Below are 24,499 nucleotides of genomic sequence, written 5' to 3' on the forward strand. Positions count from 1 at the left end.
TGATTCAGAAAATATACCAAAAACTCAATTAACTTATGATTCTCACTTTCACTCACCTTAATCTCTTTGTCTTCATGGTGGATTCTAGTGTAAGAATTATATTCCATCGATTTGATAAGACCGCGTTCTTTCAGCGACACGAATACCAATAGCACATCTTGCTCCTCCCAGCCATAGTCTCTGCAAAATTACAATACAAAAATTCGCACGAAAATTACCAAAATTTTTATATCATTCAAAATAAATTATATTTATGCTAGTACATACTTAGCTAAATCTTCTGGTGTAACCGGATTTGGATAGGCTTGTTCAATTAATTCGAGCACCTTTTCCGGCGTCAATGGCGGAGATTCAATTTGTGATTCCTCCAGTGAAACTGCAAATTCGCACAGTGAATATGAATAAATGCAGAAAAGGGGAGAAAAAAGAGAAATATGCATTCAATTAAGCGAATTTGTTAATGGCATGCAAATGAAGACTAAACAAAAAACAAAAACAAAAAACCAGAGTATGATTATATTCATGTAGGTATGTAGTTGCATGCGTAACCGTTGTTTTATTAATTTAATTAAAGTAGATAATTTGCATTCAATAAATGGCAGTACAAGGGCCAGAGCAGCGAGTAAATTGGACATAGGACAACCGTGAGTCAGTGAAATGTAGATGAATGGTGTCTTGTTTTTAATATTTACAATGTTTTTCAAAATACCATCTTTTTGATATTTTTTATGCTCATGCTTTAACAAAAAACAGTAATAAATTAAACTTTATGCGGAATTTAGAAAAATTCCAGAAAATTTTAATCTAAATTTCGAGCTTCTTAACCAGAGTTTTTATAAATTTTTTTGGGTATGCAGTTAACAGGCTTATAAAATTTTAGTAAAATAAATAAAAGTTTTGAGCGGCTAAAAAATCGTATTGATTGTATTTTTTTTTTTTGACGACTTTATGTACTTTTTTCCAAATAAACACGAATTTCTTGAGGAAGAATATGCTCAAGACCGTTTACGAAAAAATAAAAAAAATCAACGCCCGTTTTCCTAAATTTCGCTATTTATATAAAAAAAAAACCGCAAAAGTTGTCAGCGAAAAAAAATTTAAAATCAATGCAATTTTTTTATTTCTCTTAAAATTTCTAAGCCTGTTAACTGCATACCCAAAAAATTTATAAAAAACAGTGTAGTTAAAAAGCTCAAAATTTAGATAAAAATTTCTGGAATTTTCCTAAATTCTGTATAAAGTTTGAAAAAGTGATTTATATGGTTTTTGTTAAAACATGAACCATATTTTTATAAAAAAAAAATACCAAAAAAATGTATCCTGAAAAACATTGTAAATATTAAAAACGAAACATTATTCATCCATTTTTGACCGCCACTGTATGTACAAATATAAGTAAGTACCAATATTGCGCAATTATGAGGCATAAAATTCCAGACAAAAGCCAAATGATTTATTGGATGGTTAAAGTGCTCAAGCGTTCAGGTTATGGCGAATTGCATTTAGCAAGACTTATCACGGCAGGAAAACTTCACGTAAAAACATAAGTACCTCCATCGATGTACCTAGTACCTACATGTGTGGCACTCGTTTATGAGCCAATCGAATTATAATAAAATAAAAGCAAACGCGCAAAGAAAACACCAGCCGTCATATAAAAAGCAGAGACCGAGACCAAAAGGTATGATTGAAATCAAATGCCGTTCTCGTAGTTTTTTTCTCTAGAACGCTTCAAAACCGAAACCGAAATGAGAACAATGCATGATTTGTAAGTGACTGTAATATTTGAAAATGAAGCTTTTTACTATAAAAAAGCTGAAAACGCTTCAAAAAACATGCCGAAATTTCGTGAAGGGTGTCGTGGGAATTCTGTTGCGGAAATTTTGATGTCAAAAATGCAACTCGCTCTGGTCGAGTACTCATTGGAAAAGTCGATGAAATGCAAATGGTTGTAAAAGACAGACGTGCGAAGCTGTCAGGAGATAGCGCAGGCACTAAATACAAGTAATTTTTAGCAAAAAAAAACCGACTTCAACTCCCATATAAAAAAAAAATATATATATATATATCTCAAGATCCACTGATCGGATCTCAACCAGATTAGTATGGGACCACCTTTGAGTCACTACCTTTCCGATGCAAAAAGAATTATCGAAATCGGTTGACGTGGTCCAAAGTTATGCGGTAACATACATAAAAAAAAAATAAAATATTCCGACGAACTGATAACCTCCTCCTTTTTTGGAAGTCGGTTAATAAATAACATAACTGTTTCGGCGTGACTACTAATACCAAGCGCCTAAATGCATGCTATTCACTGCTGCATAAATTTCATAAAGGAAATTTTTGCACCTATACTTCTCAATTGCCATATAATAAAGCCTTCTTTAGTTATAATTTGTTGGCACTTCAAAGTATGCTCGGCTTAGTCTGATGAATCTTTCGGACCCTACTTCCGGAGTTTACTGCGTACTCTTCGTGGCTTACAACCATGCAGAGGTGAAAACTGTTGGTTAACGTTGGCCACAGTGCTTACCCACTGCTTTTTGGTCCAATAATTTTTTTTCTCCTCTCACTGAGTTATTTGATGCTAGTTTGGAGTCGTCTAAAAAGAGCAGTCTATTCAAAGAAGCTCGAAGTTTGGGTGCTAAATGAATTAGGGCAAAAAAAACTTAATCGAAACAATGCATAAGCGCAACGAAAGCGCACCATTTTTTAGGCCCCTAATTGCAACAAAATTAGCCCTATAAAAACTGAAACAATTAGCTGGCAATTAGTAACTAATTGGCAGAAAATTGTCGTAAAATTGTTCGTGCAACGCTGTGAAGTGTGGTTAATGAGAAGAGCAGAGGTATGTTCAGTAAGAAAACGAAATGTCATGTCAAGGAATTGTCGTCGTTGAAGACTTTCCGAGTCAAATTGATGGAACTTGGCTGGGAAGTTTTAATGCATCTACCATTATTGCCCGAACCTTGCAATGTCCGACTTCCATTTGTTCCGGTCTCTGCAAAACTCTCTTGATAGTAAAAAATTGGCCCACCGAAGAGCCGCTGACAATCACTTGGCCAAGTTTTTCGTCGAGAACCACAGAAGAATTATGATCAATGGCAGATTTTTTGTAAATTTTTTTAAAGCCTGTTCTTTTATAAAAAAAATCAACCTACCAGCGAAGAAAATCGAGGTATGCATAAATAAAAAAAAAGTTGTGAATGATGAAATGAGAATGCACAATGATTTTTTTTTTAATAAAATATGAGCCGGAAAAAATGTTGCTCATACCTGATCTAGAAAACGGCCCGATTAAAACGATATACAGATCTGTTATCTATGGCCCAAACTTAAGTTTAGATGTATCACCATTTTTTGAGGAGGGACGCTAAAGTCCCTACAGTATAATTGCCAATATGTTATTGATTAAAATGTATTTTCAATAAATTTTCCCAAAAATCCGCATGACCCAATAGTTTTTTTTTTTTTAATAAAAAATATAGTTCATAATTTAGTGAGACAATAAAAATACCTTCCAACTATTAAAACAACAGCAGGACTCTGGTGATCCTAGCTAAGTAAGTATACCTAGTGCTATTGCTAATTATTTATAGGAAACGATTCATATTCCAAATTCGAGATTGAATTAAGCCACGAAGCGAAATCAAAGGCACTTTCCTCGAAACGAAAATTTCATGTATCGTGGCCATAACTTGAAAATAATTGGGCTCAAGATTTGGAGTTGCATGCGCATAAAAACGGTATTTCGCGTAGGCTTACAAGAAAATCCAACGGCGTCATCTCGCCGGGTCTTGAAGCCGATTCGACATCGTCACAACGAGACTGGGAAACCTCCCTTGCAATATACCCCTCTTAATAAAAAATAAAAATAAATTGGTCCAGCACCACTTTTGTAGTAGTATCTAGATTTTAATAATTTTAATAAGTAAGAAAGTCGAAAAGGATTACATAGAAAATCTTCTGAGAGTTGAAGCTTCTCCTTCAAGCCCATTTTATTTGTAATCCATTCCCAGGAGATGCTTCCGTTGGCGTAAGGCAACCAAGTTTCACTGCCTTTTAGAGAATAATAACTCTCCAGTTTTATCTAAAGACTTCCGTCCATTCACTCAGTCCGTCGTTTGGATAGAGGAGCCTCCACTTATTAAGAATTTGTGGTAGTGTCTTTCTTAGCCATCGAGGAAGCAGTAATTAAATCACTAGATAAGCTCGGGACTCAAACCAAATTAATAATCATCTACAACCATCCGTGCGACGAAACTGTCGCAACTAAGTGAAGCAGCGCCTCCTTGTAGCGTCGACTGAACAAATGCATCCTGCTGCGTGTGGTGTGTGTTGCTAAACGAGGATTCATTGCCTATGCAGAGGGGGTAGCACTTATGATTAAATGTAGATTTCTGGATACGTTATCAGATCTGAGCAAAGATTACCTAAATCTGGTGACTGAATGGGCGGCTAATGAAGGCCTCGCCTTTAATCCTAGTGCGACATAGCTGGTCACAAACGCCACTCTTCCCTCAATTGGAGATATTCCCCCTCAGTTATCCGACAGGGTCAAGCACTTGGGCCTGATCCTTAATATCGTAGAAAACTAGCATTGAAGAAAGAGCGAGGAAGGCATCAGTTACCTTATGCTTCTGCAGGGGAGATACTGGTAGGCAAATAATTTCTTAGCTCTATGGCGTCTTAGTTAAGGCTGTTATGTTTTTTGGAATCCTCGTCTGGTGAAATTTCTTAAAAAGAACTGAAGTTGATGAAAGGGTTGAAGGTGAAACTTCTTCTATGAGCTCTTCATCAAGATCAAGTTTAGGCTTTCATACTGCGGTTTTCAGGCAGAAGAAGCTGCCATTAAATCAATCACGGATATACTCTGAAAGCTAAGCTTATATTGCGCTCAAAATTGGGTCATATTTTCTAATTAGTCAAATTTATTGGATACCCAGCCACAGTGAAATTACAGAAATTTGGCGAGAAGAGTACTCTCTTGAAATATCACCGCGAAGACAGCAAACGGAACCGAACGATAACAATACACGATAACCATAAACTAGGATATACGAAAAAGCAAGTAGGTATACATATATTCTGAGGTGCTATTAGGAATAAATAGCAATTCTGGTTACCAAAACCTAACTGGTCTAGAAATGCCAAATGGAATTGCGCTCATTCTCTCTCAATCAACGAGCATCTCCCTTGCATAATTTATCGGACATAGGAGCATCGTAAGCAATGAGAGAGCAGGAGCATGTTTGGATGAATCTGCTGAAGCCATGTCCTAGTGCCGTCTTTGACTAATCCAACGGGAAATTAGTCTAATTTTTTTTGGACTGGCTAGGACAAGGTGGTCAGATATACATACATATAGGCTTGTCGCGGCTGTCGGCTGGAATATAGCGAAAAAAGTGTGAATGCTCCGGCTTTGCGAATATTGGGTAAAAAAACATTCGGAAGACTTTTAGTAAAACAACACACTTACCTATCAGAAGCTAGTACAAGTGAAGTGGGTAAAGTCACAAGGGAAGCTAGGTAGTTTTATTAGGTTAGGTTAGGTTATAGCGGCAGCCACCCGTTGTGATACCGCTGGCCGGAGCCATTTGTTTCTTTCCCTCCCTTAGTAACTGAACCACCGAGTGCGTTTTTGAGCAACATTTACTTCTCATGTTTCCATCCCCCTTCTCTGCTGATCGGCTAAGCTGTTGCCAGTAATGTTCCTATGTCCAGGTACCCATACAACAGGCAAGGTGCATTTTGATGCCAGCAGATTGACAGTCTTGCTGTATTCTATGACTACTTTGGACGCTCCTACGTTAGATTTAAGACATTTGATAGCAGCCTGGCTGTCAGAATAAAGAGCGATAGGCCGTCCTGGAGGCGAGAAGGTTATCAACCTCCGAGTGGCTCCGAGTTTTACTAAGTAATTTAGGATTTCCACAGAAAAAACTCACTTTCCTCGATAAGGGCAGCAAATAATTTTATCCTTGCCTCCGAACCGGGGGCAGAGAAAAGACTCCTTGTGCTTTTAAGTTCTCGGCTCCTACTTTTGGTGAGAGTTCTGGGAATTCGTTACCTGACAGGAATTCACACGGTAAGCCTAAGAATGACATGTGCTGGAATAACCTCAATGTTTGCATTTTAACACCAAAAATATTTCAAAGAAAGACACTCAAGTGGCTTTGCTTTATTAAGTCTAATTTTATTTATATTTTTTTTATTATGTACATTTGTATTTCATATATGTAACACAGAAAAGGCACTTATGTTGATGAGTGGTAAAACGAGATATGATGCACCAAAGTAACAATAATAAACGCAATTATTTCAACAAGAAAAAACACAACAAAACATGCGAACGTAAGCAAATATGAACATTACGGCAGCTAGGCAGCAGAAAAAGGACAATAAAGAAAAAATGTATCGCACGCGAAAAACAAAAACCGCACAAAAAAAAAAAAGAAATTAAAAAAACAAAAAATATATACGAAATTAGAAAGAAAGATGATGGATAGATAAGTTCATCAGCGACGAGAGGTAAACATTTTTTGTTTGTTTATTTGTGTAAAAGTAACTATGGAGTAGACATAAATAAATGCAACCCAGCCAACGAGTACCATGATTATCAGATAAACATACAATAAATAATTTTTTTTTTTTGTGTATTTAGGTTTTATCGAAATTTCAATTGTTTTGATGAAGGTTCTTTCTTTCGCTTCTCGCTTTATTTTGGTTAAGGCTTTTTTGCTTTGTTTGTTAATTTGCAGCACGCTTGCGCTCCCAATGCGGTTGTTAGGGTGGAGTATGAGGAATGTTTTATTCGATTATTGTTATTATTATTATTATTGTTTTTTGTGGCATTGGTGAGCCAAAAGCACATTTATGTATGTAAATATTTAGTTTATATCCAATAGTATGCAAAAATGTACATTTAATTATATGCATGTATGTACATGTTTATGCATTTGGATGCGCGCGCGCTCGCGCTAATTAAGTTTTTTAACTATTTGCGACGTGTTAGTTGCTCATTGTACATATCCAGCCAAATGGCTTTCATTAAATCATCGCCATCACCTGTTTTACGCTGCGCCTGCAGAGCCTCCTCGAATTTTCGATTACAATCACCATAACAATAAATAATGTAACCATCGCGAGCTATTTTTTGTTTTTTTTTTTCATTTATGTAGAGAAAAGAATTCATTCCAATTCGAAGTCGCAACATTTCGATGGAAGTTGTTGAAAGTCGTAAGGCGGGGCGGGGGGCGCGCGGTGGTCGCAAATGGGCAGGCGTGAAATATTTCAATTGTGGGCGAAAAGGAAATCAACCATACAAATATGCGACGAAAAACCCATTTTAGTCGTGATGGAAGAAGAAAAGAAGTAACGTTTTTTTGAAATTTTAATAAAGTAAATTGAGATAGATAAGTTTATAGATTAAGTGGTTGCATGTGTAGACGTTTGTAGATATTGGTGCATAGTGCGGGTGAATGTTTCTTAGAGACAAGTTAATTTCTTAATTTTGTGCAAGGTTAGTGTTGTGTGGGTGAGATACACGAATATATATTTATTGTATTTTGTCACACCCACCAGACAAGCAGGAATACTTAGTAAAAGAGAAGTAGATAAGTCGTTTTCGTTTGAAAAGAATGGGAAAATCAAAATAATGAGTGAGAAGAAATAATTTTATTTTTTATACCCAATGCCTTTTTGATGATTTTTTTTTCAAGCGGCTGCTATATCAAATTTGGTTATAAGAACAGAGTGTATATCAACGAAAATATTAAATACAAATTTAAAAAAGCAACAAAAAATGCTTAACTTACAACACTAGTTATTCTAAGCAAGAAATACCGACTATTTTTGCATTTTTTAAAAGTAATTTTGATTTGACTGATATTTCTTTTAATATCGAAAGAAAACTGGAAAAGTTCCAAAAAAATCCTGAAAATTCCAGAAAAGTAAGACACAAAAACATTTAGAAAAGCGTCGAAAATATTTGCCAAACACACAAAAAAGCCGAAATCCAGACAAATAAATCACGTACATATAACCTCGAACAAGTCTCAAAAAAATATAACTCGAACTCCCAAAAAGTTCCGAAAAACTTCGAAAAATTCAATACTAAGAATTCCGAGTAAATGCCGAGAATTTCTTAAGGTAAAACACGAAGTATTCCGAAAAACATAGGAAAATAAATCACAAAAGATCCCGAAAAGTGCCGGAAAAAATAAAAAAATGTCTCAAAAAGTTCCAAAAAGTAAAACAGCAAAAATATCGAAAAGTATCGAAAAAATCAAAAAAAGGTCCCGAGAAATAAAACACGAGGGCTCCCTAAAAATCTCGAAAAAATCGAAAAAATGTCTTAAAAAATAACAAGAAACAACATAGTATTTATCGCTCGGAATAATAAAAGTTTGCATTTTAAAAAGTCCTATTATAAAATAGAAGAGGAAAAGCGTTACGTCAACTTCTTCACCAGCTCTTCTTGATTACAAAAAAATAAAATTTTTTCAGTCGCTCGATTTTTTTTTTGAGGTTAGCAAGAAAATTAGAGCAAGTGTCACAATTCTGATTTCGAATTCAGATTCAGATATGGACTGACTACTTTATTTATGAAGCTCTGTAATCGATGTCGTTCGGCAGGCGTATTCGTGCGACTTCATTCTTTAAATACTCGATCTGCAATTCTCACCAGTCTAATTTCTAGCGCATTTCATATACATACAACGTAAAATTACTAAATACTGTCTGAATTAGCAGGCAGATGTATTTGCTGTCATCGAAGACTGTCGTCTCTGTAACGGGTTGCAATTTCTCAGGTAGCTGGTTAAGAATTGCAGAACTAATTCGGGAAAAATTTACTTTGGGCCACTGGTCATTGCAATATTTCCGAAAATGAGACTGTATGAGTTCGACAGAGACCTTATTTGGTGATCGGATCTCAATACCAATCGGAACTAAATACAGGGAAATTTTTCTCTACAATCTTCAACAATCTGGTCGGGCTTATCGAAAGCCACCATTGGTAAAACTAATAGGTTAAAATCATTGTGACGTTAGAACGGGATTAAGGGTAGTCCGCAAGAGGGATGCTTGATAAATAGACTCCCGTAAAATAAAAGCGTTAACGCCTGAGATTGTAGACCAGTACAATCTAATATCCAGCAATTATTATATAAAGGGGGTGCGATTTCATGTTTACTGCTCTATCAAAAATGTTTTTTTTTTTTCGTAAGATCTTCGTTCGATCGAAAGCTATACCTGCTGACCAGCATTTTTTTCTGATGAAAGTATCATAGATTTTTCCTCTCTCTGTATGAAATCCCGCCATTGTAAACGCGCTCTGTGGGTCATACAGAAATTATCCCCTTTCGATCTCGTGCTTTAATTGCTGCGAAAAACCTAGACATGAACAAAATTTTAGCGCCCTCATAATTAACTATTATCTGCATTGGGTATAAAAATTTCGTGGTTTAAATAAACTCAAAAAAGGTAAAATTTCTTGTGCCATAATGATTAGTTACTTACGCGGTCGTGATGGTGGCTCTGCCGTTTCCTCCAATATGCGCAATTCGATTTCCAATGACTGTATCTCATCGTAGCCGCGCTGCATAAGTTTCATAATTTTCTTAATGAAACCAACATAATCTGCGAAGTAAAAAAGGAAAGAACAAAAGAATTCGAAAACTTTATATCCACTCGAAAACACAAAACTCTCGCTCCTTCAATCACTTCCTCACTCACTCACCATCACTCTCTCGCACACAGACCCCCCACACTCACACATTTCACTCACTTACCTCTTGGAAAATCTTTCGGACTAACCAACTCCTTGAAGAAGTCCTGTGCAATTTGTGCCTGCTTCTCGTCGTTGCGCAACCATTGCCGGAACCAGAAACGCAGCGTTCGTGATTCTTGTGAATGTTTGCCTGTATTGGCACTCACGAGGAAAACACGAAACTCCAATGACAGCTGTGCTGGTATACTTTGGCTTTTCTGTCCGCTAACTGTATCCTTATTGATTATGATGCCTGTATGATCTCCACCAGCAACATGGACCCGCTCATTTATCTCATCGACCAATTTGCGTTCGATCAGTATAACAGTACTATTGGCTGTTTTACCTTTGGGCGTCATTACGACTTGCTCTTGATCAGTGCGCGGTGGCGTGTGACACGACCTACGGCCATTGACGTTCTGATTGTGGCGCAGCAGACTACCCTGATTGTCTGTCAACGAGGATATGCTGCCACTGCGACTGCCACTAGCGCTGCCATTACCATTTCCGTTGGCATTCGCGAATGTGCCGTTGCCATTTGCTGCATACGTTTCGTATGGTGTGGTACCATTGGCGGTGACGGATTTGTTTGGTTTGGGAGGTGGTGGCGGTGGTGCCATTTGTGGATGACTTCTAGCTGACATGATTGGTTGGGTGTGTTTGTCCACCTATGTATGTATTTATATTGATGTTCTGATTTCCCCCCGTTTTTATTCTATTTATTTGTTTATTTTTGATATTCCACTTGTTTTTGCAACCTTGGCTGCGTTTAATATATTCAAAACTTCGAAAATGCCTCAAACTTTTTGTAGTCTATTGTGTTGACCTGAAATAGAAAGAGAAATTGACATTAAGACTTTATGTGGTTGAAAACACTGTGAAAATTTTTATTGCAAAATAAGTGCTTCAGGAATGATTAGCAATATAACTTAAAAAGATAGGATACGGTGAAATAGAGGGCATTTGGCATTTTAATATCTTGTCGGTAACAACTTAAGACCTCCTAAATAATGCTTTGGAAGTCAGGTATCCCTAACAGCTAAAGGTCCCTCTGGATCAGCCTGCGTTGTTTTCTTGAAATATTCGGGTTTTAACCGATCGAATGTTCGAAAGACAAGCCACCCAGCTAGCATTTATACTCGTTATTATGAAGATGGGACAACACCGAAACCGGGTTTTCTCCACAAAAAAAAAATTTACAAGGGATAACTGTCTAACGGCCAAAATATTGATTGTGTCATGTATTGGAAACATAAAATTATTTGCAGTATTCTGTAACAATGCCCATTTTTAATTGTTTTTCCAATGCGTGTATCACTTAAGCCGCTGAAGTAACCTAGTTCCAACTTTGAGGCAGACGGTTAATACATATTGAGTACGTGACAACGACGGAACAATGTTTATATTCCATGGGCTTTATTTCCCCCAAAAAAAAAGCCCATGAGCGTTATTTCCATTTCGAAGGGGAAATAGCTGGCCATAATGTCGGCTTTATCCAGCTGCCTGCTCTCTTGCTTCCGATGTGATATAAACAGTTCCTAAATATATAAGAAAATCTAAACAATTCTTAGTCAAAGATAACACTTTTTTTACGGTGTAGCTCAGAAATATGAATTTCAGCTTTTATGAGTGCATAATTTAAACGTCTACGTATGTATGTATATACCATATTTATGTATATTTGACTATGTCTGTCTCTCCATACGTACATATGTATGTATTATATGTGCATATGTACTGGTATGCAAATTTTCCTTTTTCATACGTTTCTCTTTTGTACGGATATCTATTAAAGACATTCGTGTTCGAAAAATATTCAAAAAGAAACCCAAGAATGGAAAACCATTAAGAAGGAAAAGGAAAAGTTGCTTTAACTCTGATTAATTTCAGTCATAAAATTTTGTCCGATATTTTTGATTTCGTGCGCAAGCTATTAAATATTGGCGTAGTTGCATACCTACGGTGACCAGATTTCTGTGGAAAAAAATTGGGACATTTCTAAAGCAGCGAATCCGAACATACAATTTTGTTTTCAGAATAAAAAGTCATAACATCTTTTAATACAGTTTTATTTTCAACAAAATAATGAGAAAGAAATTTATACACACAATATATACGGGGGTGAATAGGGAAGAGACTTTTTGGCAAATTTTGGCTAGTTTTCTTTGTTTAAAAAAATATAATTTTTTTTAATGAAAATATAGCTTACTATCCCAAAAAAAAACCATCTAAATCAAAATTTTAAACTTTGTAGAAGATTAACAAAAATTCGATGAATTTTAACAAAAGAAAAAAACAATTAATCCGATCTTTTAGAATTGTTTTCTGTACGTAGTTTTTGTTGCCCATTCAATTCAATGCGCAAGTTTGAAGCAGCCCGAATTTTCTTCCATACAAAGTGTGTTCTACAATTTTTTGGTATGGAGAAAATAAGCAACACGTTTCACAAAAAAAAAATCCAAAAATCAACAGTAAATCCTACTTACTTAAAATTTGCACTTTGTTATTCTAAAGTTGAATGGACTACAAAAGTGCATACTCAGAATGTTGCGAGGAAATCTAATTAAAAAGCTCAAAATTTTGGTGAAACTTCGTCGAACTTATGCCGATTTCATTTCTACTGAAAAATGCGACCTTTCTCTTTGCCCTCTACGCACAAACACTAAAAAGAGGGCGATGGGCAGGCAACTTTTTTGTAGAGACGAAATCGCCATTAGCTAATTTTTTTACATGGTCTTTGTTAGATAACGAGCTTCACGTTCACAAAAAAAATTATAAACATTAAATAATCGAAAGCTATTCCCCTTCCAAAAAATGCTAAAATGCCTCTTGCCTATTTATATTTTTGCCACAATATCTCCAGTTTATGTTTTTCACATACATGAATTTTTTGAGGAAGTTAGTATTATTTTTTATAATTTCATTAAATTCAGTTAGAATCGTTTCATAAAAAAAAAACAAATAACACGGTGTTACACTGACCATGAACTTTTTAAGTGACCTAGCATTTTACAGGTCGTAGGCCTGGTCGAGTAATTCACGAAACTGCGTTTGAAATTTTTGTAACACCCTCAAATTCTCAACTTATTCTTAAAACACATTTTTTACAGAACTTCCCGCACTAAACAATTTTTAGCTCGCTTATTATTTTCATTTTTAATATGGCTTTGGAGAAAAGAATATTGATACTATTTAAATAAAATAATAAGTTTTGTGAGGACAGTTTGAATTTGCCTCTTTATAAAAAAATGTGACAACTGCATAATTTGTTGATTAACTTTAATGAAACTTTATTTTCGAACTAATAACTATAAGAGACTATTTGCAGTAGAAATTTTGGCAAAAATGTATTAAAAGTGGATAAATTTATAAAAATTTGTGTAAATTTCCGATTTATTTCAAAAATTTTACACATATTTACAATATCCTCACAAAAATTATTATTTCTTTAAATAGTACAAAATTTATTCTTTCTTAAAAACTTAAAATTGGTTAAAAAGAATGGGAGTATTAGAAAAATTTTGAAAACAGTTTCCTGAATTACTCGGCCAGATCTACGACCTGTACGAGGTCACTTAAAAAGTTCGTGAAACTTTTATTTATTTTGTAACACACCGTGTAATTATAAAAACCTTTAAAAAAGTTCAAACAAGAGTGATAGACTGCAATATAGCGAGAGTTTGACATAATAAAACATAACCAAAAATCATACAAAATAAGGATGCTGGCTATGTTTATGGCCCCCTTAGAATATGTTGAATATAGAATATCGTCACCTGAAATGCAAAAAAAAAAAAACGTAACGAACATCATCGCTGAAATACAAAAAGTCGTTACTAACGAAAAATTCATAATTCAGTTTTTGATTGATATGATGGATTTCATCGAATTACAATTCCAACATCATTTTATGAAGAAAATAAAAAATATTAGTCAGGACTTTTTCCATTTCAATTACGATGTTGTTACGTCTTTTTGCATTTCAGGTGACGATATGTTCTTTGTGATAACGAAAGTGCTGCCTCGTTTGTACGAAAAATTGTTTTTGAGCCAGAGCACAGCGAGAGTCTTCATAAATGAATGAAGAAAATACTGAAAATATGACTTAATCGGTACAAATATGAAAAAACGGGACACTTATACGTCCTGACTTAAAAAAAAAAAATAAGCGGGACAATTGTCTCAAAATCGGTACTGTTCCGCCAAAATCGGTACGAATGGTCACCGTATGCATACCACAGCAACGGCTCCAATATATGTATATACATATGTGCAAGTACAGGTATATTAACATGCAAGGTAAAACACTATTCGAACTGACAATTTATGTGTAGATTTGTAACAATACATACATATGTATAAATTTTAGGTTTTTTTTTTTTTTCATAGCAAAAAAAATATTTCGGCACTATTTCGCCAGCCCATTTTGCACCAGGCGAAAGTAATTTGATGCACAGGCATACATAGTACATACAAGTTTTATACCCTGCAGGAAAAATTTTTTAATTTATTTCTAGAAACAGTTACCAAAATGTAATGTCAGGAACATTTACAAAAAAGAGCCAACGGGGGAAAAAGTATTGAGAGCAGTTTTAAGGGAACAAAATGAGACCAAAGGATTCGGGAATGTTTCCGTAAAGAACAAGATGCGAAATTTTTTTTTAGCAAATATTTAGGAGCACCGTTAATTTCTTCATGATCCAACGATCAAGGCTAAACCAAATTAGTATGGAACCACCATTGAGATACCACCGATATTCCAATGAATTAATAACCTTCCGCGTTTTTTTTTTTTAAGTCGGTTAAAAATAAATAAATTCAAGTAGGAGAAAATATTAGAAGCACCAAAGATTTACGCCTACGCCTCCAAATTCCTTAAAAGGGCACATTCCGAAACGCTGGACTTTCCTAGAGAGTATCAATGTATATTTTTCGAAGTTTGAATTTACAAGTAAAGGTAAACAATACTCGTTCAACAAAAGCTGCAATTGTATCAGAATGTAGTGAAGTTTGGTTTTTTTTTTCCTTATTTTTTTAGAGTAGGTAGGTAGTAATATTATTTACGACTTGTTTACATTTAACTCTACACGGTAGCTATCAATTTCACGAAATTTGTTAACATCACGTCAGTTTTATCGTTTGCTAAATGTGAATATGCCTGTGTGTTGGCTGGTAACCTGATCCCGTCTAATTTTTTTCTAGGTCAAAGTAGAACGTGTGCCTCAACGTTGGAAGCATTACGACTGCGCGCTTGAAGATTCATGTGTACATACATATGTATAAAAATATGTAATCCACACCACCAGATTGACTAATGACATTTACGTCGACGATATTGGCAAAGTGATAAAATTTCAATTAAGCTGACATATTTGCCCTTAATTTGAGGTGTGATGGCAGGCAGCCGACCATTCCGACACTTTCGATTTTTATTTGGAACAATTTACGGCGCATTTAATTCGCAAAAATCCACGTACATATGTACATATGTTTGTATAAAAAACATATGTTTCGGTGCACGTTCACTCCCAAAATAGGCAAAAATCGCCCAGGCGCATGACATCAAATTAAAAGCCATGTAAAGTGCTTTAAACGTGTTCAGGTACACAGGTAAGTACGAGTCATTAAACAAGCACTAGAATGCATATAAGCAATTATTTTCAGTTTTATATTTTTCTATCTGAGTAAAGAAGACTCCAGCAGGTTGAGAAGGAGCAGGTCGTTTTCTCTAAAATTTAGACACCACCATCGTCCTTTTTACTTAACGTTTAATGAGGGATATGGCTATGTAAGTACATACAGATATTTATAAGAATAGAATAATACGATGAGCAAAGCGATTGTAATTAATTCAGTAAAAACTTGCATTTCGATAAAGCACTCGAAAAATAGGCGTAAACACAGTTTTTTCGTAGTAGATCTACATTTTTCATTTCGCTTTCCTCGGTATTGAAAAATTAAAAATTTTCAATTAGCAATTAGAAAACTTACTAACAAGTTGAATGATATCTGAGGATCAGATAAAAGTCAAAACACCACTTATTTCTAGTAAGGTGGTGTCATTTGCAATATTTCCCAAGAATTTGTTGGATATTTTTTACATTGTTCGAACAACAGTAACAACAATTTCACTATAACCAAGATCGATAACTATGGCCAAGATTTTCCACTAATGCTTCACAAGCTGCACGAATGTGGTCTGGTGGTATTTTTTTGTTGTTGGGCACTCGTTTATTTTGTTCTACGTACAAAATAAATCGATTAACGAAAATTTAAAATTCTTTTAGGGTCGCTACTAGGGTTTGAAAAAATTTCAATTATTTTAAATCGCAAAAATTTGACAACATTTTGACTTTGACCAGCTGCAACTAGCGTTTTGAAATATATTCATATAAATTCATAAACTCGCTGAGTTATAGTAGAGAAAAGTGAAAACTTTGTAGAAGTTTTGAGATTTCAAAAAAATCACATTTTTTCAAATCTTAAAACATTTTATTTTTAAATTTTTATGCAGTGCCTTATGGTGCCTTATGAAAGTGATATTTTAAGGACCACCCCAATGCGCCTCTTACTTAAAAAGTTAAAGTTGTAGTTGCTTTTGATATGTTTCTGATTGGCGGCAACAGTTTTTTATTCCAATTACATCTACATTCTCTTTTCCTCAAAAAAAGCAATCACTACGCTTTCGGAATCTAGTACTGTACTCCTAAATTTTATCGGAAGAAATCAAGAATCTTTCAATCAATTTTTCGCTTTCGAACTCTCCAGAACCATACCTTTACGTGATTATTTAAAATTTAATAAAACCTTCGCCGCAATTGAAATTCAGAATTAGTGGGCATTTCAAACGTATATGTTCAAGTACCAATTCCGAGTCACCAACTCTCTGACCCTTCAGCTAAATCCCCTTTTTAATTGCAAAACAATGTTGTGAAATATGTTATCCAATTGTAAATATTGTAAAAATTGTAAATATTAAAAAAAAAACGCGTCAGCCAGTCGGCAAAGTCAAACACCGCGCAAAAGATCAAAATTGTGTTTACTCAGCCGTGGTTGGACAGAAAGAAGGGTTCGTTTGCCCTCTTGTACATAAATGTGAATGTGTCTTTAAGTACATATTTGCTTGAGTGTTGTAAAAAGCTTTTGAAATGTTGACAACACAAGTGCGGCTGGGGTGAATTTCGCACACAATATTTGTCAGAGAAGGTGGATAATTTTACACCCAACGCTTGCTCGTATGTATTTTAAAGTATTCTATTTAGTAAGACAATTTCTGTAGAACATTTTTTATTCATCAGCATTCTGCTTTTGAAATCAAAATCATATATGTAACACCTATGTATATACTCTTAAGAATACAAAAGTATTTTAAACGTACACGCACTTAAAGCACACCTAATCCTTACTTTTAAATACCTTTCAAAAAAACATCACCATTTCAATGAAGATACATTGTACATATTAAGATATTTGTGTTTTTAAATTTGTATATGCGTATGTGCCGTATGTTGGCACTTCAGAGGCAAATGGCCCTCGAGAAATGACAACCATAACATTAATTACACTTGGCGGTGTAAAAGCTTTCGCCGACACGCAAATGTATACCGTGCAGTACAACAACCAATTGCGGGACTGGTTCTTAGGCTATGCAATTGCTGTGCTTTTTGCATAGGTAAAATCGTTGGCGCCAGTATACTTGTGAAACGAAGAAATGTGAAGTCACAACCCAGCTCTGTCTTAAATACCTTTAAGTAATATTAGACTCGAAGCTCTGCTTTAAAAAAAAAACGATATGATGGGCCCCGTGCACAAAAACTGAGGCTAAGCTCAGACTCCATTATTGAACTGATGAGGTGAGTTCAAGCTGAAGAATTTGTACTGAAAATTGAGTCGGGGCTTAAGCTCTATTTCCCTTTGACTGCCCTCGAGTTGACCGCCATTCAAAAAAAAAACCTGCCATATCTTAAATATTCCGTCGGCCAGGCGCCGAACTAGCCACATTGTTGTTGTAACTAGAGGTCAGCGAAGATTCTACATGTGAGCTATTATCGTTAGGCTAGAAAATATGCAGTTTCAAAAGGGGCGGAGCAAATAGACAGGGTGTTAGATGAGTGGGTTTGAGATGGCATGTGGAGAGGTTGTTGGTATCATGAGTTCTTTTCTCACATTCCGAACGCGCATTCGGTACATATGTCGGTGTCAGTTCCGCTAATTGCGAGTTTAGCATACTAAAGGTTCTCCAACGCTTGCTTCCCTAGAAAAATGTAACGGTTTTTCGACGACATTGCAGAGCTTTCCAGAGATCGGATTGCGCCTTGGCTATGCGAATATAAATATAGTTTCTGTCTGTAAGCCAGTTCTGAGCTGATCAGTCACTGACGCGCCACTGTCACAGCTGTAAATTCACCTAGAAAAAAGCTGCAAAGTTCTGGCATTCAAAGGCTCGGTTTAAGAGACAACTCTTCTCTTGGGAATATAAGTAAATCTCTTCTTATGCTTTCACGACCACCTTTTCTTTTCATTTGCTCCTCTATGGAATTCTTGCCGTTTCAAAATCTCACTTCGGTAACGAGTGGTGCGGGTGCTCGAATTTTCCGGGACAGGTGTGCAGCATTTTAGAAAGACCAAATCTCCATTTCTTTCTTATTCGGACCTCTAAAGCTAACTACTGTAGGTCACTCCATTAGTATGACTGCATTAGGTGCATACCACAAATCGACTTTTGACAACCGAAATAAAACTCAAAATAAAATTTAATCTAGATCACCCGGCATTTGCTTTTGTTCGATTCTTACAAGAACGATCGTTAAAAATTTAAAATTTATCTGAATTTAGCAAAAATAAAAAATACTACTGTACCTGATGACGCGATAGCCGCAAGCTTATGGCATAATTTCTAAGCAAATCCGCTTCAAAGCAATTCAGGTGGAAAACTTTTCGCGTCATTACAAACAGGAAGTATACGCCGTGAAAATCAAAATTTGCGCTCAATTCCGAAATGATTTATGTAAGAAATAAAAGCATTTCTCTGCAAATTTTTTTCCTAAAGAAAAAAAGATTGTGTGCAATTTCAAAAGATAAATAACACTTTTTGTATATAAAAATGCACATTCGTATTGTAAACATGCATATACATATATATGCATTTGTATGTATGTATGTATCTGCATGCATAAAATCAAATGTGGCATGTGAAAAGTTATTCATCAGTGCAGTAATTGGATTAGTCCGCTGTGTATGAAACCAATTCACTGACTTTATACTTACCGATTACACATTTCCATACAAAGAGTGCATGCATGGAAGCGACATGACGTATGACTGTGTAAAAGAAAGGGTGGTTGTCACAAATGCACATTTGCACACATAAAAATGTATGTATGTATGTAATAGGGAATTTAGTCCCGATATCCAGAATACCGGGACACTTTTCCATGCCCCAAAATCCCGGGATTGCAGTTTCGGAATCGTGAGATTTTTACTGAAATATTTACAGACTGAAAGTGGATTGTAAAACGAAAAAAAATGAATTCACGTGCATTTTACTTGAAAAATGATAAATACAGAACACCAAAATTTGGATTCAAATTGAACTGGAGGTATTTGCACTGGGAAGTGAATTTGAGAACCTGTCTGAATAACTGTACTTGTTGAAACACAACAACAATGACACAAGGAACATTAAAAACAGGTGGTAGCAAAATGTATTTAACATAGTGTGATTGAATTTGACATTGCTCTCAAAAGAACCATCCTATAAAGCCAAATTGAAAAAAATTTGAATTTTTAATCTTTTGTTTATATTTTTTGACACAATAGTACCTTAAGAGAGAGCCCCATTGAGTTGTCAATCACACCTTGTTTAATACACCTTGGGTAGAAGCCAATTTGACGTCAAACTTTCAAAAGTAAAAGTTTGCGGGAGTGTAAAAATAAAAATAAGCGTGTATAAGGAAAAATAAAAAATTACATTTCACTGCATGTATTTATGCGCCTTGAGTGTGACATAGTTGTTCTTCATTCTACTTTGTTGACGTTTTGTGGAAACTGAATTTCTGAAAATATGTTGAAGTACTTTTTTTACAATTAGTAATACTACTACTACTAATTTAGTATAGATATTAAAGAATACGATAGAAATATTTCAACATTAAATTACGGACTCTTTTACTAAGGTGCATTATGCTCCGCGTAAGACCAAATGTGACGACAATGATTTGATTACTTAGAACGATGTGCCTACTGCAAAAATGCAACAAATTGCGAGAGTCGAAACCCCGAAAAATCTCGTAATTCCGGGATAAGAATTTTTTGCATCCCTAAATTCCGAGGTTGTTAAAATGTTTCGGGATTGAATTTTCTAGTATGTACATAACTATGTATGTATTTTAATATTTGCTTGAGTATTCCCTTTGGCACAGTTGAACAGCGCTGGAGTAAAAACAAACAAAGGTGCAGCTACATAACGGTTCATTGCTGATTGGGGTTAAGCAGTGTGTGTCGATGGGCTCCACAATCGTGATACTTGAGTTCCATAATTTAAATTAAAAATGAGTTGGAGAGTTGTATGTACGAACGGAAATTATGATATGTATTTGCAGCTTGCAAAACATTGTTATAAAAGCAATTGAAATGGTAGTGCTAGGGTGGTTGTTGTTGTTGTTGTTGTTGATGGTGGGAGTTCTTGCTGTTATCGAGTAATTGAGTGTAGGATGAGTTTGTTGTTTTTTGTCTGCAATTTTAATTTAAATTTAATGTATATGTAATTGTCATTTGCTCTAACAGATAACGAAGATTGCAAATTATTTATTTACACATCTGGTTATGCGCACACATATTTACATACATATGTAAGTTCATGCGGGTAGAACTACATAGAAGATATTAAGAGGAAGGGTGAAACTAAAAACATCCTTATTTTAAGGTAGACGGCTTGATTGAATGAACTGGGCTCTAGGACTAAGGACTTAACAATGCAATCGCCTACCCAGTCCAAGGTAGGTTTAACATCATGGGAGCCTTATTTTCTGTGCTGTGGGAGTCATGTTCTCTGTAACTGCATTATTTAGACGCAAGTTGTGAAACCCTGGGTTCACATTCCTAACTAATCCCTAAGGTGCCGTGGATAGACATCTACATATATCGCCTGAAGAGTATTCCAAGGGATGCCTAATCTTACCATCACAACACAGCATCCACTTTAGGGCTAAGCCACACCTATCTAAATATCTAACAACCCTTGCATTTGACCAACGTTCAAAAATCGAAATATGATAATTCTGATGAAAAAATGCATGAGAAAACAAACTTTATGGCTATTTGTTTACCGAAATGACCGGATACTTTTGTAATGCCCAACTTGGCCATGTCTGTCATTTGATGTAAAGGATTACTTGCCATTCCAATCACTCATCACGAAATGCCCGTTCCCACTAATCTAACACTTGAATTCCACCAAAATAAATCAGTTTTTGGGAAACAAATGCACAGGAATCGCTGAGAAGAATTTATGCATTTGTATTTGCCTAATTCTCACGAGAGTCATTACCTAGGGACTGGCCATGAAGAATTCAAGTTCAATTGCAAGTTATACCTCCTGATAAATGGAGAACATTTAACTGACACCTTCGACAGCCATGGAAAAAGATTTTTCACCAAAAATGTGTATCATTTAGAGCTGACGAAATTTCGATTTCATCCCGGCAGTGTCTTCGATTTTCAACACGCATGTGTATCTGTTCCCAAAAATTTGTTAAATTTCACCTTTCGTTTCTGACTCGCACATGTTGGGCATATCGGCACCTGAGTGTAAGATCGACCTATCTCGGCAGCCAGTTCGAAAACGCCCCACCTCAGAAAACTTTTCAAAATCGCCCTATTTCAGAATTTGATTGAAAAACGCCCTATCTCAAAAAACTTTTCAAAAACGCCCTATTTCAGAATTCACTTCAAAAGCGCCCTATCTCAGCTGCCGATTCAAAATTGCCCTATACGAACATATTTTCAATATATATTCCGTTGAGATAGGGCGTTTTTCAATCGAATTCTCATATAGGGCATTCTTCAACCAAGGTATTGATATATAGTTGCTATATTTCCTGTGGTTTATTTAACTTTAATTTTTTAATATTTCGGATGACTGGTTTCAAAGATCTGTATTGCTTTGAGTTTTATATTAGTTTCGAATTTAACTCTGTTCCGCCTCGAATTGTGTTCCACGAATTACTTCATTTAGCAAATATTTGCTTAAGATTTCATTGCTATCTTTATGTGTATATATATATGAATAGTTTACATCGCTTTTAGAGCTTTACTCTGCCTTCACTTCTTATAATTACTTCCTGTTTTTGTCTGGACTGCTCCTAAGAATGATTTGGATATCAAAGACATAGTATATGTTTGTTTGTACATATTTAGAAGCAATGTAACGATATTGTATAAGCATTTACAATTGTGCATACTAAAGTATATTTAATTGCATAACCCTTTCATTAGAACGCATTCAGACGCTCAATTTGAATAGAATTGCCATTTTACTATGTATATCTGTAAGTGTCAACTGCTGTTCCGACTTATTGACTACTCAGCCGTAAAGGAAATCGATAATTAAGATGAAACTGAATGGTTACGGAAAAATAAATAACAAAGAACAGCTATAGTTCAGTTTATTTTTGCTCGTTTATTTTTATTGTTTTGCCTTTTTTTGCAATAGAATCACTAACTGAAGTGCTTATGGATAAGTTTGAAGAGTTGCACACTGGAGAGTTATTTCCTTGTTGCAGTGATAGTTTCACTGCGATAGAGGAGTGCATAAACTAACATTGTTATCGATAGACATTTTGACTTCGATAGAGGAGAGTTCAAGTTATCATTGTTATATAGCATTTTCAGTTTAAATGAAACCGTTTTCAAATTAAATGAAACCATTTTCAAATTAAATGAAACCTTTTTCATATAAAGCGAAACCTTTTTTCAAATTAAATGAAAATGAAATGAAATGAACGAATCGTTATCGACGCCATTCTTATAACAGGAACTCGATAAGGCCGATTATGATGTTTAACTCGGAGAAACTGTCAACCAGACATGATGCAAGCGGCTCTAAATCATAGTTTATAAAACTAATGAAGAGCTTGTCCATTCGCCGCTTTCGGAAATTGGATGATCACGTCCATAACATAGTTCGCACAGTAATTTTGACTAATTAGTGCCATACTTTCTTCAATTACACTAACTATATATGTTGCTCTCAGTAATTGTGTCACTTAATAATGATCGGGCGTTTTACCTTCGAAAATGCCTTTTCTATGTAGTATAACATAGGAGAACATGCTGGCAAAAATTTCGGTAATCTTCCATTGTTATCCAGCTCCCTTATAAATTTCATTCTGGCTACGCCCATGGGACAACTCTCAAGTAAGGGCGCTGGAGCACTCCCCCAACCTGGCTACGCCCATGATCAGAGTTACCAAATTCATTTTTAGTTAAGGATAATGCCAGAATTCATCCCAAGAAATAAGAGATATGGTGGATAGTAATGGATGCTTACATAAAATTTAACCGGTAGATGGCGCGCGGTCGAAATATTTCGAAAAATATTCTTTAATGTCGGATACAGCGCTTTCGGCTATACGGCCTGATGTTTCTGCTAACACAACAAATTCTTTGTCACTTTGCGTCAAAAAAATTAAATTATTCTACTCTTCTCAGCGAACCTATGAAAATAATTTAATATGCATTGGATTTATTTCATTAACACGAACAATAAGGCATACACAATTTTTCATTTGTTTTTTTTTTTTTTGTAAATTAAATCTGTTGCCTAAATATTATAAAAATTGATAAGAGAAAGTATGATTAACGGGCATAGTGTGATGCAAGTATGAATGAAAATGCATAGACGATAATTGGCGCTAACTAATTTATTATAATCCAAATTGGCCGCATAAAAATTTGCAAATTGCTTTAGCTACGCCTCATTGCTGCAACTTGGAGCTGATAATTTTATTTAAAATATTTTTTTTTTGCTTGTTTAATTGGCTGTTTATATGTACATATGTATGTAATTATAATTTCCTAGCGCCTTTTATTTTTATAAAATATACATATGTGTGTACATATGTATGTACATAATTATTTGTAATCAATGTCTAGTACTAGTTTCAATTTAGCACAAGGTCTATAACAACATTCATAGGAAGGTATGTATGTAAATATGTATATACATACATGTGTACGAATGCATATGAGGCAATGAGAGCAGAAGTGGCCTAACCCAAAATTTTTTTTTATACTTTCCTATTTAAAATAGCCTGAAATGTGATAAACCTTGAAAGGAAGGTCGCTTATTTCCTAATTTAATGGAACGCTATATAACCTTCTGCCTTAATATTAAGGAATAAGCGTTTTTTATTTTAAAATTTATCATTTCTGATAAATGAATTAAAAAAAGTAAAATCGAAAAATGCTGATGAAGTTACAGATTCCCCAAATTCTGAAACAGCCAAAGGAATGAGAATGAAGAATTCTCTTTAAAAAGCTCCAGAAAAACCTAACACATCTGGTTTGGCTTGTAAGCGCTGTTTAAACAACGATCTTGCCGTTATGCTAGATTCTAATTGTTTCTTAAAAATACTTGACATTCGCATTCGCATCCGCGGATGTTAGCTGTTAGATATTCGCAACCACATTCGCATCCGCGGATGTCTAAAATTCCATATTCGC

General features: G+C 35.1%; 2 protein-coding genes across 2 annotated transcripts in view; both read right to left on the minus strand.

The window, feature by feature from the left end:
- LOC118733309 overlaps positions 1-10,444 on the minus strand; it is a gene marked incomplete in the record, with an annotated part of 14,306 nt that extends 3,862 nt beyond the window's left edge. Inside the window, 4 exon segments of the mRNA XM_036462663.1 lie at positions 57-180; positions 268-376; positions 9,526-9,645; positions 9,798-10,444. Of these exon segments, the coding sequence (XP_036318556.1) occupies positions 57-180; positions 268-376; positions 9,526-9,645; positions 9,798-10,419 (975 nt within the window).
- A 75-nt stretch (positions 10,445-10,519) lies between these two features.
- Positions 10,520-24,499, minus strand: part of LOC118733308 (non-canonical poly(A) RNA polymerase protein Trf4-1) — a 79,352-nt gene continuing 65,372 nt past the window's right edge. The window contains exon 6 of the mRNA XM_036462662.1: positions 10,520-10,601. Coding sequence (XP_036318555.1) covers positions 10,573-10,601 — 29 coding nt within the window. The 3' untranslated portion in view covers positions 10,520-10,572. The remainder of the gene's footprint in view (positions 10,602-24,499) is intronic.

The sequence above is a fragment of the Rhagoletis pomonella genome, unplaced genomic scaffold, assembly GCF_013731165.1.
Source record: "Rhagoletis pomonella isolate Grant_MI unplaced genomic scaffold, Rhpom_1.0 Rhpom_scaffold_00002, whole genome shotgun sequence".
In the NCBI taxonomy this organism is placed as follows: domain Eukaryota; kingdom Metazoa; phylum Arthropoda; class Insecta; order Diptera; family Tephritidae; genus Rhagoletis; species Rhagoletis pomonella.